This window comes from Gopherus flavomarginatus, chromosome 11 (assembly GCF_025201925.1).
Source record: "Gopherus flavomarginatus isolate rGopFla2 chromosome 11, rGopFla2.mat.asm, whole genome shotgun sequence".
Classification (NCBI taxonomy): Eukaryota; Metazoa; Chordata; order Testudines; family Testudinidae; genus Gopherus; species Gopherus flavomarginatus.
Window position 1 is genome coordinate 17755511 of NC_066627.1, and position 16658 is coordinate 17772168.

The 16658-nt window shown below is 53.0% G+C and overlaps 1 protein-coding gene and 1 pseudogene across 1 annotated transcript; both read left to right on the forward strand.

Annotated features, from left to right (window-relative positions):
- Positions 1-1614: 1614 nt before the first annotated feature.
- SLC39A2 (solute carrier family 39 member 2) lies at positions 1615-5825 on the forward strand. Its single transcript, XM_050917891.1, has 4 exons — positions 1615-2219; positions 3592-3722; positions 3943-4011; positions 4436-5825. Exons 1-4 carry the CDS (start codon positions 2105-2107, stop codon positions 5120-5122), a joined length of 1002 nt encoding a protein of 333 aa, XP_050773848.1. The 5' UTR covers positions 1615-2104; the 3' UTR covers positions 5123-5825.
- Positions 5826-9090: 3265 nt separating this feature from the next.
- LOC127031232 (olfactory receptor 1019-like) lies at positions 9091-14167 on the forward strand (annotated as a pseudogene).
- The last annotated feature ends 2491 nt before the right edge of the window (positions 14168-16658 follow it).

The following is a 16658-nucleotide window of genomic DNA, read 5'->3' on the forward strand; positions in this document are numbered from 1 at the left end:
CAGCTCTGCCTGTGGCCCTGCACCCTGCTTCCTGCAGACTCACCCCCCCCCCCCGCTCCGAGGGATAGCACCTGCTGTGGGCAGCCCATCCTGCTCCTTTTGGGACAGTCTCTCCTGCAGAGCCCCCACCCTGCTCCCTGCAGGACAGCGCCCCCTGCGGGCTCCCACTCTGCTCCCTGCCAGCATTGCCTGGTAGGGGAGAGCACCCCCTACTGAGTCCCCACTCCACTCCTGGCACCGCAGTGCCCCCTACCTACTGCCATACTGGAACCATGGAGCCAGCGCTGGCTGCCAGGGGACACTGAGGGTTACACTGCATCAGGGCCGTGGCCCATGGGCTGCTGGTGGTGGTGTTGGGAAATACTCCATGGAGAGTAAACGGCGGATGAAGGCACGGTGTGTGTTTCAGGAGCCAAGCTGCAGCGAGGTGCTGATACCATCAGAGGAATTTAGCTAATCCCCACTAGGGAGCGCTGGCTGGGACACACACGCTAGGGGACCAGCTGGCTTAGTGGGGTGGGGAATGGAAGATGGGGCTGGGATGCTGGCTCCTGTCTGCCCCCAGTGCGGGGGTCAGGGGCTGGGAACAGGGCATGAGCCTCTTCCTAGGAGATTCTCATCTGGCCCCGTTTGTGACCAAACCTTCCAGCATTGCCTAGCCAGTAATGAAGCTCGAGATGTCCTGCAGCAATGGAAGCAACATGGTGATATTAGTCTGGGATGCGCATGACTTGGTTTCCCCACTCACCGTGGAGACTGTGTGTGAAGGGATGAATTTCTCCTGGAGGGAGGAGGGGAGAAGCGTCACACAGACAGCAATGCACTACCTAGAACTGTCCCCATGTTACCGGAGGACACCCTCAGCAGCAGAGACCCTGTGGAGCCTGCTGGGCAGCTACTGGGCATGGGGCTGAGAAGTAGGAGCCAGCTGGGATCCGAGGCTCTGGCTGCCCAGGGCTGGGGCAGAGATGGGGAGACTGGCTTTGGGAGCAGCAGGGGAGCCAGCGCCTCTCAGGTAACACTGACTTTAAGCCCTTTCAGCCCAGGTTGCGGGTGAGTAAGAGGCGGTTACTTAGTTTGCCAGGCTGGCCTTTGCCACTGCAGGTCCCTGCTGGTGGTGTCTCTCCCGAGGGCCTGCTGGGCAGCCAGGGGGAGAAATGGGTTCTGGATCTGACTGGCTGTCCTTGGGGGCCTAGCACCCGGCACAGGAAAAGGGGACACGGTCAGAGACACGGCTGGCACTCCTGTGAATCCGGGCCAGGCAGCTGGCTGAGGTGGAGGGCTGACCAGGCCTGGGGGGGCTGTATGTTCGAGGTCTCTCTATCCTCACCCTGCTTGGGGCCTGGGAGATGCTAATCTGGCACCATCCAGCCTGGCACCAAACCCCTTGACAGCTGGAAAATCCTCCTGGGCCAGGGCCCCCTGGGTATTAGGGAGGGATGGGTGCTCCATACAAGTGTACCTAAGCTGCTAGGAATGCAGCCGGTGACTGGGCAAGTGGTGGGGAAAAGTGCTCTTGGGAAATGTTTACCCAATAAATTATTTAATGGTGGTGTAATTAAGACTGAAGGAGGGGCGGGGGGAAGAAGGGGGTGGTCCCTTCTCCTGGCTCCTGGGAGGTGGTTATTCACTCCGGAGCTGGGAGGCACTGGGGAAGGTGTCAGGAGCAGAGCAGGAGAGGAAGCAAGAAGCAACAGAGATACGGTGAAAGGGAGGGAGAAGGAGGGAAGGAAGGAGAAGTGGAAGGCAGAGGAGCAGATGGAATGAGGTAGGGATGGGAAGAAAGGAGGAGAGGAGGATGGCCAGGGAACCGGGGATGGCCTGACACAGCCTGTGCGGCACAGCATCTCCCACTGATTCCCGGGGCTTTGAAGGGTCCCCGGCCAAGCCTGGGTTCGGCTGAGGGCTCAACGCCAGCTTGGGCTGCCTAGGATTAGAGTTAGAGTCATCCGTGGTGGGGGTCTCCCTAGCCTGGGACGGGTTAGGTGAGGGGGGACAGGAGAGGACGAGCTAGCAGGGCATTGTGGAGGAGGGGCTGTAGGGTGTGAGCCCAGGGTAAGGCCCAGCTGTATCACCTGGCCCAGCCCTCCTGGCACCTGCGCAGATGGAGCCGCTCCTGACGGTGAAGATCGGCTGCCTGGTGGCTCTGCTGTTCATCACCCTTGTCTGTGGCCTCATCCCGGCCCAGGTCAAGTGGTTCCAAATCAAAGCAGCTAAAGGTGAAGAGGGGCTGAGGGGTCGGGAATGGGACAGTGGCTTCGCATCCGCATCTCAGGGGTGGGCGGGCTGGGTATCCCCATACGCACCTTTCTGCTCCTCTTATCATCTATCCCCATAGACACCCCTTTGCTCATCCATCTACCTACCTATCCTCACAGACACCTCTCTACTCCTCTATCCCCATAGACACCCCTCTGTTCATCCATCTACCTACCTATCCCCATAGATACCTCTCTATTCCTCTATTATCTATCTCTATAGACACCCCTCTGCTCCTCTATTATCTATCCCCATAGACACCCCTCTGCTCCTCTATCATCTATTCCCAAAGATACCCCTCTGTTTATCCATCTACCTATCTATCCCCATAGACACCCCTCTGCTCCTCTATCCCCATAGACACCCCTCTGTTCATCCATCTACCTACCTATCCCCATAGACACCCCTCTTCTCTTCTATTATCTATCCCCAGACACCCCTCTGTTCATCCATCTACCTACCTATCCCCATAGACACCCCTCTGCTCCTCTATCATCTATCCCCATAGATACCCCTCTGTTCATCCATCTACCTACCTATCCCCATAGACACCCCTCTGCTCCTTTATCATCTATCCCCAGACACCCCTCTGCTCATCCATCTACCTATCCCCATACACCCCCATCTATCTATCTATCTATCTATCTCTTGCTGCTCCTCACTCTTGTTCTCTGTCCATGTATCTGCCTGTCTAGTGCTTCCCCTCCCCTATCCCCTGCAGGCTTCTGGCTCCAGGGGCAGGGAAACCCCCTTAGAATATAAGGCAATGGGACTGCTGCAGGCATGAATGATACCTCCACCCTGCCCCAGCCCCATCACTACCTCCCGTGGGGCAAAAGAAACAGCCACACTCGGGGCTCTGGACCTCCTGAGGGAAACTGAGGCTGTGTCTGTCCAGCTCTGCCCCATTTTCTTTCTTAGCCATTACTTCGCCCTTGTTCTTTCTATCTGTGCCCAGCTCTTCCTTCCTGGGGAGCTGTGTAGCTTTCACTCCACCCTCTTGCCAGTTCATTAATCACCCTTGTTCTGTTAGCAGATCTTAAAACACTTTGCTAAGGAGGTCAGACTCATTAGCCCCATTGTACAGATGGGAAAACTGAGGCACAGGGCGGCCAAGTGACTTACCAAGCTCACCCAACATCCTGAGCCAGAATTGGAACCCAGGTGTTCCTGGTGCCAGTCCAGGGCTCTGTGCCTGCTGTCCCTGCCTCTGACTCTCTCCCTGCCCCAGGCTGTGCGGTTCCCCATTTCGAGACCCACCTCCCAGGCTGGGATCCCCTTGCTCTGCCCTGCCCCATGGCCTTGGCCTCACCCAGCCCTCTCCTCCCACAGGGCGGCACCGGCGCATCCTGAGCTTCATCGGCTGCTTCGCAGCAGGGGTCTTCCTGGGTGCCTGTCTCATGCACACAGCCGCCGATGCGCTGACAGACATCCAGGGGGAGCTGGGCAAGCGGCTGCAGCAGGTGAGATGGCGCAGGGATGCACGGGACCCCCTTGTTCCAGCAGGGTGGTACACACAGAGCAGGGCCTGTCCCCTCCAGCTGGGGGTGCAGGGACACACACACACGGAGCAGGGCCTGTCCCCTCCAGCTGGGGGTGCAGGGACACCCCTCCAGGTGTATATGGGGTCAGTGTACCACCTGCCCCCCAGCGCAGTATCTGACTCCCCTTATTTCCCCACAGGCTGCCGCTGGGCAGAACCTGACTGGGACACAGAACGACTCGTCTAGGGCCAGTGCCTGTGTGGCTGAGGTGAGTGTCTCCAACACCTCTCGGTTGGAAGTACCCCACTGCGGAGAGGTGGGAAGAGGTCTGCTGTGGGGAAAGAGCTGTGAGAGCAGAGCCAAGGGCAGGGGGAGCGACTGGCTCTTGTCAAATCTCCACTCCCAGATATAGGAAGAGAAGTCAGGACTCCTGACTCCCAGTCCCACCCCTGCTCTCACACACTAGAGCCCACTCCCCTCCTAGAGTTGGGGAGAGAACCCAGGGGTCCTGGTTCCCAGCCCTCCCACCCCACTCTAACCACTAGATTCCGTCCTCCTAAATAGCCCTCCCTTTGGTACCCGCTCCTTAGGCTGCAGGTGGAGGTGGGGAAAGTCAGGCTGGGTGGCTGCATGCGAGTCCCTCTGAAACAAAGCATGTCTCTCCCTGCACCTCCCCATCCCTCTCCCTACAGCTGGATTATCCCTTTGCGGAGCTCGTCATCTCCCTCGGCTTCTTTCTTGTCTTCCTCACCGAGAGCCTGGTGCTGCACTGCTGCCACGTGGCTCCACCATCCCACGGGGCCCCGGGCAAGGACCCTGCTTGCTCAGCTCCCAGTGCCCCCTCCGTCCCGCACTCCCATGGGGCCACGGCACCCAGCGTCCCCTCTGTCCCACACTCCCACGGGGTCCCGGTGCCTGGCGGCCCCTCACCTGGCTCCTTCCGGGCCCTGGTGCTCTTCATCACGCTTTCGCTGCACTCACTCTTTGAGGGGCTGGCGGTGGGGGTGCAGCAGGGCGAGGCGGGGGCCCTCCAGCTTTGCCTGGCTGTGCTGGCCCACAAAGGTGTGATCGCCTTCAGCCTGGGGCTGCAGCTGGTGCAGAGTGGCACCCGGCCCCGCTGGAGGCTGCTCTACCTGGGCATCTTCGCCCTCATGTCCCCCTGTGGCATGGCCATTGGCATCGGGCTCTCGCTCTCAGGCGGGGCAGCCGGCGGGCTGGCCATGGCCCTGGTAGAAGGGGTGGCGGCCGGCACCTTCCTGTACATCACCTTCCTGGAGATCCTGCCCCACGAGCTGAGCTCCCACGAGCCACCCCTGGCCAAGTTCTCCTTCATTGCCCTGGGCTTCAGCGTCATGGCCACCATTGCCATCTGGGCCTGAGGGGGAGGCAGGGGTGGGTGGGGACTCCAGGGGCCATGCCCTGTAGAGACTGACCCCAAACGGCCTGTCCCCTCTAGGGGGCATCAGCTCCCATCTGGCCCCACGGCAGGGACTGGCTGGATCAGGGGTTGGGGAATAGGACATGGGACCTTTCCCATCTAGGGCTGTCTCGGAGGGCTGGGGACATGGGGCTTTCCCCTCTAGGGGGTGCTGGCTCCCATCCGGCCCCAGGGTGGGGACTGGCTGCCTCGGAGGTCTGGGGACACGAGGCCTTTCCACTCCTGGGGGCCTTTAGCTCAGGCAGTACAGGCTCATGGGCTTTGCATCAGGGGTGGTGGGTGTAATTCCCCGCTGCTGGTTACCCTTCCCACAGCATGGTGTTACAGAGCTGAACTCCCTCCTGCTCTCCAGGGCTACGGCCCATGGGCAGTACTGTATCAACCCCTCAGCTCACCCCTTCCTCCAGGGCTGAGGCTGCCAAGGCTGCAATTGACCCATGGAACAAACTCCCCGGGACCTTTCGGGAAGATGCTTTCGCCAAAGGCCCATTCCTGGGGGAGCTGGGTGGAATTTAGCAGCCTGGGCTAGACAGGAGGTTGGACTGAAGCTTGGTGGCCTTCTGAGCGCCCAGCTCATGGATGTCTGTTCTTTGAGCCCGTTCCTTCAATGGATGTTGCCGCTGAAATAAAGCATGTGTGTTTTGTGTGCGTCTTTGCTTGTGGTTCCTTTGGGCCCCTTTCAGCGGGACAACATCCAAGCACCAAGTATCCCCTGCTGAGTGGGTTTTGAGGATGTGGCCGAGACCTGGTGCTGCTGAGTGCTGGGAAAGCCTGGGGCGGGTTTTGAAGCCAGTCCAACAGAGTGTAGAACCCAGAAAGGCCTGCCATTTTCAAAAGGGACAAGGGATTTTGTGGGCCCGGCATGCACCTCTTTAAGAGCTCTGGCTCACATAAAGGGCCGAGCCCCCGCACTTGCAAAACCAGACCTCTTTAATGTGGCTCAGTGTGGACACCCAGCAACTGCAGTGCCCCAAATCACTAGCCACAGAAATCATCCCGCTCCCTGGTTCTGCAAGCAATGATCTGCAAGGCAAGCCAGTGCCACACCAGGTGTGAACGGTGTCGTACCACATACAGCCTGCTGCTGGTTAAGGCATTCTCTCTGTGTATTGGAAATATGCCCCAATCGGTCTCCTGCCGGAGCAGAGATATTTGCCCATCGCTCCAGAGAACTCTCCCACCCACATAGTGCTGTCCACACAGGCTCTTTAGTCCATGAAACTTACGTTGGTCAGGGGTGTGTGTGTGTGTTTTTCACACCCCTGACCAACAAAAGTGTTACCAAAAAAAGTGCTAATGTAGATGTAGCCTATTAAGCTGCGTTTTCTAGGTGCTCTAAAATCCACACGCTCTATCACGTTGTTTTGAAATGTGCCATGTCTCCTTGATGTCTGTGCTAGGGTAAGGGGGCCAAATTTGGAGTCACTTGGCCCAGGGGTTCCTGAGACACAATACCGGTATACTGAAGACCTGAGAGTGAAACCCTGCGGTTGTCTCTGGCTTGGCTCTGGTTTGGTTGCAGATGGGCATGGATCCTGTGTCTCTCCTCCTTGGCCAAAGATGCCGGTTGTATGAGGCAAATTGGTCCCCCTGGGCTGGCTCATGGTGACAAAGGATGATTCCCCAGGAGAAGGCTCTGCATTATCTGCCAATCCCAGCGCACCCGAGCTGGGCTGTGCCTTTCACTGGGCACAGAGCGGGGGCCGGGCTGTTGGTGGGAGAGGGGCAGGGAGGCGCTTGCTGCCCAAAGCTCTCATCAGGACAGGATGGCAGACGAGCTCTGGAGGGAGACAGTGAGGCAGGTGCCAGGTGACAAGGCCATTCCTGCAGCAGATGGGCTGAGGACTGCAAGCTCGTAGCTCAAAGCGATTTCCTGCTGTAGGAAGGCACATACCAGGCTGGCTCATTGGCCCCTCTAACCCGGTATTCCCTGCCCACCCCCATCACACCCCAAGGTCAATCAGGCCTCCTCTCCCCCCCTCTCCCCTCACATCAGACCCCTGGGTCATCCAGCCCACCCACCCCAGCAAGTCCGGTAACCCCCAGCTCTCTGCTGCACCAGAACAGACCCGGGGTTCAGACACTGCAGACACCCAGCTGGTTACACAATGTGTCCATGGAGCCAGTTTCACACTAGCTGCCAGGCCAGAGCAGCTGGAGCTGCCAGTCAAGACTGAGGGGCACCAGCAGAGCTGTGGGTGGGGGCAGCTCAGGGCTCACGGACGGTGTTATTCCAGCCTCAGGCTCCATCCTGGTACAGCTCTTCCAGTGTCACTGAATCCTCGAGGAGGAGGGAGGAAGCAATTGGTCCTTGTCACCCCTCCCCTCCCAGAGACGAGAGAGAACCCAGGAGTCCTGGCTCCCAGACCCCCTGCTCTAATCACTAGATGCTAGTGGGTTAGAGCAGGGGAGGGGATGCGGGAATAAGAACCAGGACTCTTGAATTCTCCCCATAGCTGTAGGAGGGGAATGGGATTTTGTAGGTTAGAGTAGGGGGGGTGGGAATCAAGCATCCCAGGTGTAGCAGAAAGCAAGCCTGAAACTGAGGCCTTTATCAAAGGCCCTGCATGAGGCCTGAACTAAAGTAGTGGGTCAAACTTGGTTGTTAGCTAAGGCTGGAGAGCAGCAGGGCCGGCTCTAGGTGTTTTGCCGCCCCAAGCTCCGGGAGCGCAATTGCCCAAGCAAAAAAAAAAGAATGGGCCGAATGCCGCTCCTGGAATTGTGCTGCCCCACGCACGTGCTTGCTTTGCTGGTGCCTAGAGCCGGTTCTGGAGAGCAGACTCGTTTTCTCTCTCTCTAAGTGGACTCAGTGCCACTAGATGGGACAGAACACAACACCCAGGAGGTGTGTGGGTTACACAGGCTCACAGGACCCATCAAGAGCAGGGCTGGTATTGCAGAAACGCACACATTCCTGAGAAGCGCTAGGTACAGGACACTCACACAAGCGCTGTCAGAAGAGTGATAGCAGAACACCCTGGTACCAAGTATGGGTACAAACACTCATCCAAGAGTACACTGACCCCCTCTTAGCGATAAGGGCAGGATGGAAGCAGGGCCAGTGCTACCATTTAGGCAACCTAGGCAATCGCCTAGGGTGCCAGAATAATTGGTGGGCGCCGTTTCGCTGGAGGGGGCGGTAGGTGGCTCCGATGGAGCTGCCGCAGTGGTGCCTGCGGAGGGTCCGCTGGTCCCACGGCTCCGGTGGAGCTGCCGCAGTCGTGCCTGCGTGCACTGCAGCAGCTCCACCGGAGCCATGGAGCACCAGACCCTTCGCAGGCACCACTGTGGCAGCTCCACCGGAGCCGAGGGACCAGCCCGCGGGGCGGCAAAATTGCCATCCGCCTAGGGCGCTCAAACCCCTAGCACCGGTCCTGGATGGAAGCATAATGAATACAAATGTTTTGATCCACCCACCATGTACAAGGTAAAGGGTGGTAACTAACCACGTCGAAGAGGCAGTAATTAGCTATGTCAGGCAATATGTAACTCCTTTGTGTTGATGAATAACGAGGGGTCTCACAGGCAAGGTCCCTGGCCAGCCTAGGGGACAGTGAAAAGTCCCATCGCTCACTGAACTGCGTCTATTGTCACAGGCTACATGTCTTAGTATCCTCATAGAGTCTACCAGGTGCTATTACCGTGTTTCGTCGACAATAAAGCAGGCCAGGTGCTTTCACTACTAACCCAAGTTTTGTGGGGTTTGTGAGCAGTGCAGCACGCAGGAAAAACATACACATGGAGCCAACAACTGACAACCCTGGTGACCCCGCCCACTGTAAAAACTATAACTTTTAAAACAAAGAGAACGAGAGGGAGAGAGCAGAGAGGCCGGAGAAAGAGGGGCGGGGGTGAAGAGCAACCTAGGAAGGTAGGGAGACCTGAGCCAAGAGAGATTAACTCTATCAAGGTATCTTAAAGTACCGGCAGCAGCAGCCAGTTTAGTAAACTGAGAAAGGATATAAAAGAAAACTTAACTGGTAGGTAAAAATATTTGAGAAAGAAGGTTCTATTTTGATCTGTGAGCCAGGAGTGTGTGGCTCCATAGGTTAAAGCAGTTGGAAACTCGCACCCCTGGTTTTTATCCTGGCTTGGAGAGGAGAGTGGGGGTCATTACCTGAATTTGTTCCCCCAGTGTTTGTTGCTTTTGTCTGCATGCCAAGTGGCTTGTGGGAGTGCCCATACATGCTGCAGTTAACTGTTTGGGGGCACCTCCAGGCATTAATGCATCAATTCTAGGTGTTAACCTGCTCCATTTGGGGTTTTCACTTTGAGTTTCTTTTTTATGCACTCCCCTGAGATTGAGTCACAGCTTCTGTCTCCTAATGTGCTCTGTGAACGGTTTCATTTTTTCCTTCATCTGAGTTCCCAATCCAGTGACTGTATTGTTTGCTGCTTCTCTCTACTGGGCACTTACTTGTCCCGTTCTGACAGGCATCAGTCTAGGGCCTGGTCCACACTACGCTGTTTAACCGATTTTAGCAGCGTTAAATCGATTTAACGCTGCACCCGTCCACACTACACTGCTCTTTATATCGATCTAAAGGGCTCTTTAAATCCATTTCTGTACTCCTACAAAACGAGAGGAGTAACGCTAAAATCGATATTACTATATCGATTTAGGATTAGTGTGGACGCAAATCGACGTTATTGGCCTCATTTTTTTACAGTAGCTACCCACAGTGCACCGCTTCAGAAATCGACGCTAGCCTCGGACCACAGACGCACACCACCGAATTAATGTGCCTAGTGTGGACGCGCACAATCGACTTTATAATATCTGTTTTATAAAATCAGTTTAAGCTAATTCGAATTTATCCTGTAGTGTAGACGTACCCTAGGTCTCGGTTTAAGTTTAACCAGGACCTGTTTTTTCATACGGTTGTGGTTGCACTGCAGTGGCCCCTGTTTCATTTTTTAATTTTGCTAGGGGCACCTTTTTCCATTCTGTTCCCATTCTTCAGGCACAGGGGAGCTACCAGAAGCCTGCTATTGACCACTAATATTTCTAATGGGATGGCAAGTGTCTTTTTTGCAGATGTCTTCAGCTGTTTCCATTGTTTTATTCTGTTCCTGTGCTTGCTGTAAGGTAAACACTGTTATGTGGTTACCTTACTTTACCATCTATACATTTAAGCTCCATCTGTCCCTTAGTTTTTACATTTCCTTTCATGACTGATGGACAGATAATATTTTTCAATTGTTTTTAGCTTCTTATGGTGGGCCTGGGAATGTTAGGCCCCCGGATCATGACTGAGGAACGGGGTTTTATGAGTGAGCCTTGGGGGCACCCAGATAATGAATATATATGGATAATATGGATATGGCATATATATGTATATAAATACAGCTTCCATATGAGGAGAGTTTAATAAGACTGGGACTTTTCAGTGTGGAAAAGAGACGACTAAGGGGGGATATGATAGAGGTCTATAAAATCATGGCTAGTGTGGGGAAAGTAAATAAGGAAGTGTTATTTACTCCTTCTCATAACACAAGAACTAGGGGTTGCCAAATGAAATTAATAGGCAGCAGGTTTAAAATAAACAAAAGAAAGTATTTCTTCACACACCACACAGTCAACCTGTGGAACTCCTTGCCAGAGTATGTTGTTAAGGCCAAGACTAGAACAGGATTCAGAAAAGGACTAGATAAATTCATGTAGGATAGGTCCATCAATGGCTATTAGCCACGGTGGGCAGGGATGGCATTCCTAGCCTTAGTTTGCTAAAATCTTGGAGTGGGAGGCAGAGGATGGGACACTTGATGATTGCCTGTTCTGTTCATTCCCTCTGGGGCATTGGCACTGTTGGAAGACAGGTTACTGGGCTAGATAGACCTTTGTTCTGACCCAGTATGGCTGTTCTGATGTGTGGTACATATGGGTATGTATGCATAGTATATAGGTGTACATATGACACCACCTTATATCCAAGCATAAATTATTTTTCCAGTCTGGTTTTTTAGTCTGGCCCTTTTACTTTGGTGATGCAGATAGCAACACGCTCCTACCAGGCAATTACAATTATCACCTGTATCATCATTAGGAGTCGGCTGAGTGTTTTGAAATACTGGGATAGGCATTAGAACAGTGTGTTCCACAGTGGTGTGTATATGAGAAGTAAAACAGAAATTTGGAGTAGTGACATTAGAAATGAGGCCTTTATATATACATTTCTTGTGATTAGTTACTACATAGTACCGTCCACCCATGTTATAGGTTATCCTGGCTGCTGGTTGTCAGCCTCTGAGGTAAGCTTCTCTGGCCAGGAAACAGGAGCGGATAGCTTCTCTGTCCCATTGGTTGCATTGCTCTGTGATACACCAGTAGCTGACATAGATCCAGTTGTTCCTTAAAAATGGGTTTTCCAGATAACCTGCTGAATGCATGGCAACCAATTTATGAAATATTGCTGTGTCAGGATTTAGTATTGGTACTGAGACACTGAACCAGATTGTTTTGAATAACATGTGCCCTACTTAGGATGCAGTGTTACTGACTCAAATTATGACTGATATTAACAAGGGAGTGGAGAAACATTCCCAGTGGCAGTTTTTGTTGGAACTGTTCCAGGGCCAGGAATCTGTTTGGTTTGGACAAAATGACATTTATGTTCACAGAAAAAAGCTTTGCCAATTTTTTTTTTTAACCTGTCCTAACTGGGCACAGGAGGCCAGGTTTGTTACAATGTTTCGGTGCCTGGTGAGATTTTCAAACACATCTAGGTGCCTAACTCCCTCTGCTTTCAATGGTGCAGGCATCTAGATAGTTTGAAAATCTCCTTAGAAGCCCTAATGCCTTTGCAATCTGGCCTTTAAACATCCCTGTAGGTCTAGCCCTGAGTCACTGTGTGGCAGCGCCGGGAACGCAGGCTGAGTCTTCTAAGGACCCCGCCAGCTCCCTGGCTGGTGATCCCTGTTGTGTGAATGTAGGTGGAGTAAATGGGCCAAGGTGCTAACAGAGCCCAGTCACCATCCAGCACTAGCCAGTGTTAAATGGGGGCAGGGAATGGGACCCAGAGACCTCCCCCCACTCAGTGCCATGGCAAACGCTGCGAAGCAGCCCGTAACCTTCTATTAATGCCACAGGAAAGAAGGGGTATAGTTAGAACTCTGTTATTAAAATAATCCAGCAATTTGGTGGCAGCAATAGTAAGGAGAATTGGGGACTGTATTTCAGCTACATGGCAAGGGGATACGCACATAGGAAGCCAACTTCTCCTCATAGTTACAGCAACACATCCCCACTGAATTCAGGAGAGTTTTTAGATATTACTGAGAGGAGCCTTTGAACTGTGAAGCATTAAATCCAGCTGTCATTTGCACAACACCTCTAATTCCCTTTGCTTGGCACCAGGACAGTCTGGGAAGGAACCCCGCTGCATCTGGCAGTCTCTGAGACGGTATCTGAGATGGTGATAATGAACCTCACATGGGCGGGGAAGAGAAGAGAGCTGGGGCAGGCTGGAGCTGCTCTTAAAGTACATCCCGTTTCATCCTGGGTGGTTTTGGGGGTTCTCCAGAGCAGGGAGGGGTTGATGATGTCATCTGGGTCCCTCTCTGTGGCCCGGGCTGACCAGGACATGTCTCACGATCAGGATGACGAAGACCTGGGGTCCCAGGGATGGTGGGGGGCAGCCCCGATAGTGATTTGACTCCAGTAGCCCCCATCTGCACTTCCTCATTTCCCACCAGCGTCTCTGTCGTGAAAGGCCCCAAAGAGAGTAGTGGGCAGAATGGCCCCTCCCCCACTGATTTGTCCCCCAGTTAGGCCTAGTTTCCAACACTCAGTTTTGGTTCACTGATTTCCGGCCCCACATCTCTCTTGTTTCCCAGACTTGAGCTTGTCACAGGCCTTGAGGAACACTAGGAGGCCTTTTGTTGGAGCTAATTTCTTCTCTGTCTCCCTTTTGTACCTTTCCCACCCACTGCTGTTAGTATAGGTTGCTGTGACGGTGCAGGGACTTTCCCTCACTCTTCACAGTTCTGCTCACAAGGAGGGTAAAAGTCTCAACCCAACTCTCACTCTACTGATCTTCATTTGCTTGCAGGGGATGGACCCCCTGGAGTGGATGGGGAAGGAGAACAACACCTCAGTGACTGAATTCATCCTCCTTGGTCTCTCCAGCAACCCAGCGGAGGAGCTCGTCCTCTTTGGGGTCTTCACAGCCATCTACCTGGTAGCTCTGATGGGCAATGTGCTCATCTTACTGCTGGTCAGCCTGGACTCCCGGCTCCACACGCCCATGTACTTCTTCCTGGGAAACCTCTCCATAGTGGACATCGGCTACACCAGCTCCACCGTGCCCAGGATGCTGGCCAATTACCTTTCGGGGGACAAGTCCATCTCATGGGCCAGTTGCCTCTCCCAGATGTTCTTCTTCATCTCCTTTGGGGGGATCGAATGCCTGATTCTGGGGGTCATGGCCTATGACCGCTACGTGGCCATCTGTCACCTGCTACACTATGGCATGTTCATGAGCCGGAGGGTGTGCACCCTGCTGGCTGCAGCTGCCTGGGCCATGGGCTTGACCAACTCGGCCGTGCAGTCATCCCTGATGTCCATCCTGTCTTTCTGCCGGGGCAACATCCTCCGCCACTTCTTCTGTGACATCCCCCTGCTCTTCCAGCTCTTCTGCTCTGACACCCGGGCCAACCAAGCTGTCACCATTGTTGTGGGAGGTGCTATCATCTTCAGCTCGTTGCTGGGGACCCTAGTGTCCTATGTGCACATCATTATGGCTGTCCTCAGGATCCGCACGAGAGAAGGGCGCCTCAAGGCCTTTCCCACCTGACCGTGGTCAGCCTTTACTTTGGCACCATCCTCTTCACCTACCTCTGCCCCAACTCCACCTACTCCCAGGAGCAGGACCAGGCACTGCCCGTGCTCTATGGCATCATCATCCCCATGCTCAACCCCATCATCTATAGCCTGAGGAACAAGGATGTGAAAGGGGTGCATCAAAAAGCCCTGGCTAGAAGCTAGGCAGGTATTGTCTTCTACTGGAGAGTGCACAGGTTTGGGAGTCTGGACTCCTGGTTCCATCCCCAGCTGTGGGAGAGTAGTGGCATCTAGTGGGTAGCATTTGCAATGGATATTGGGAATCAAGACTCCTGGGTTCCATGCCCAGTTAAGGGGAGGACTCTGGGTGTGCGTACACAAGGGATTTTAATTCTATCTGGCAAAAGTGAAAGTTTTTTCTTTTGTCTGAACATTTTTCAGTTTTCAGCAGTATTGGGTGTAACATTTTTGGATTTGGGACAAAATAGTTTGGTTTGTCTTTTCTGAAAACCTCTAAAAATAAAAAATCAGTCAATTTTCAATTTTTTGACAAAAAGTAAACAGTTTCTGAGGAGTCATTTTCCCACTGGGAGGAGGAATGGATAACTCGCATTAATGACATACACTTCTTGTTCCTGCGTCAGCTGCTGTAATTTATAGGTGGGGAAACCTCAATCCAAGATATTCGCAAAGGAGCATGCTTCATCCATAGTTTATGGGTGTCATCTCATGTTGTACAACTACTTTGCTAATCTCAGACATGGTTGAAAATGCCATTTGTTTCCATAGGAAATAAGAAAACATAATTAAAAAGGTTTCAGAGTAGCAGCCATGTTAGTCTGTATCTGCAAAAAGAACAGGAGTACTTGTGGCATCTTAGAGACTAACAAATTTATTTGGGCATAAGCTTTCGTGGGCTACAGCCCATTTCATCGCATGCATGGAAAGAAGTGGGCTGTAGCCAGTAGCATAACTTGTGGGGTTCAGTGGAAGCAGCTGTTTCCCCGCAGGGCGGCAGGCACGGAAGCGGCACCTGCCGGCCAGCACTGCCAACAGCACGACTGGAGGAGCCGCGGGGCGGCAGCGGCAGGCTGGCACGGAAGCAGCACCTGCCGGCCGGCGCTACCAACAGCATGACTGGAGGAGCCATGCAGGGGCAGCAGATGCGGCCGGAGGAGCGAGGGGGCCAGTTCCTCAGCTCAGGGCTCAGTGGCCAAGTGCTCCTCAGCCCCCCCCACCCCTTGCTAATGTGGTGGGTGAGGGGAGGTGAAAGGGCCCCTGTGCCTTTAAGGCCACCTGGCTGGCGAGCCCTGCGTGGAGCGCACCGAGCGCTGGGAGCAGGCCGGGGACAGGCAGCAGCGCAGGAGGGAAGGTGAGCAGGGGGGCGTGTGTGTCCGGTCATGGGGTGTGGCCAGAGGAGGAGCCAAGGGGGCATGGCCAGAGGATGAGCCAAGAGAGGGTGCCTTTTTTATGTTTGCTCCCCCTACATTGAAAACCTGGCTACACCACTGGCTGTAGCCCACGAAAGCTTATGCTCAAATAAATTTGTTAGTCTCTAAGGTGCCACAATCTGTTCTTTTTATAATTAAAAAGAGGTTTGTTCTGTAAAAAACAATATGCCACACAAATCTTTTATTTCTTAGATTGGTTGGTTGGTTAATTGGTTTTTTTTTTCAACAAAAAAACAACCCGCTGCCCTACATAAATTGTTTTTCAAAAACAGTTTTTTGTAGAGATCTTGTTTTTGATAGAACATCCAGTTTTGATAAAAATGTTCAACCTCAAAAATCATTTTGGGTCATATGTTTCTGGTTTTGGTAAAAATGTCCAGTAAAATGATAAAATGATCAGTTTTAAAAACCTTTCATGGTAAAAAAACAAACAAACCAGCTTTAGAAAACAGAATTGTTTAAATGGGCTTTTTTTTCAGAAATTGAAAAATGTTCAGTTTCTGCGTTTTCAATGGAAACTGGAAATTATCAGCAAAAATAACATTTTCCTGCAAACATTCCTGTTTTGGTCAAAAACCTCTTGCTCCTTGGAAAAATGGTTGGGTGAAATATTTTTTTCCATCTCTATGGCTGAGAGTCCAGAGAGGACTTAACGACTAATAAATACGGACAGCTGATCATTGAGAATCAATTATTATTTAACCATTAATTATTTGTTATCGGTATGGCTGTAGCCCCTGTGACCCAGTCATGGACCTGGAACCCCATTGTGCCGGGTGCTGCACAGACAGAATTGAAAGAAGGTTTCTGACCCGAACAGCTGATTGTCTGTTCCGTCCAATGCCCTTAACGACTCTCTGGGTGGATCTATTGCAAGGTTCCTGTGACTGTAACTTTGGGGAGTGAGTGGGGGTGGCATTGGGCACTTGTAGATCAGTGACCTGTTAGGTGTGTGACGCAATCCTTGTGGTGATAGCAGTATTCCAGGGGAAGAATCCTGGCTGTGACTGCAGAGTTGACTCACTTAGCTGGGGTGTTTTACACCTTATGGTTGGATCCAGTACTTCTTCTCCTAGTTTTGTCTCTTTGTGTCTGGTCCTTCCTTAACGTCAAACCCCGGAAATGAATGTTATTGTTTCAGCATGTGGAGCTGGGCTCAGTGCAAGAGCGAAGGGGAAGGTTCTTTGGCCTAGGATGTGCCAGAGGTCAGGCAGCATGTGTTGGATGCTCCCTCCTGGCCTTAC

Bases quoted from the DNA above. Each gene is read 5' to 3' on its own strand.
- SLC39A2 (XM_050917891.1), top strand. From the start codon at position 2,105: ATGGAGCCGCTCCTGACGGTGAAGATCGGCTGCCTGGTGGCTCTGCTG. The intron at 2,220-3,591 runs GTGAAGAGGGGC...CTCCTCCCACAG, and splicing joins CCAAATCAAAGCAGCTAAAG to GGCGGCACCGGCGCATCCTG. The intron at 4,012-4,435 runs GTGAGTGTCTCC...CTCTCCCTACAG, and splicing joins CCAGTGCCTGTGTGGCTGAG to CTGGATTATCCCTTTGCGGA.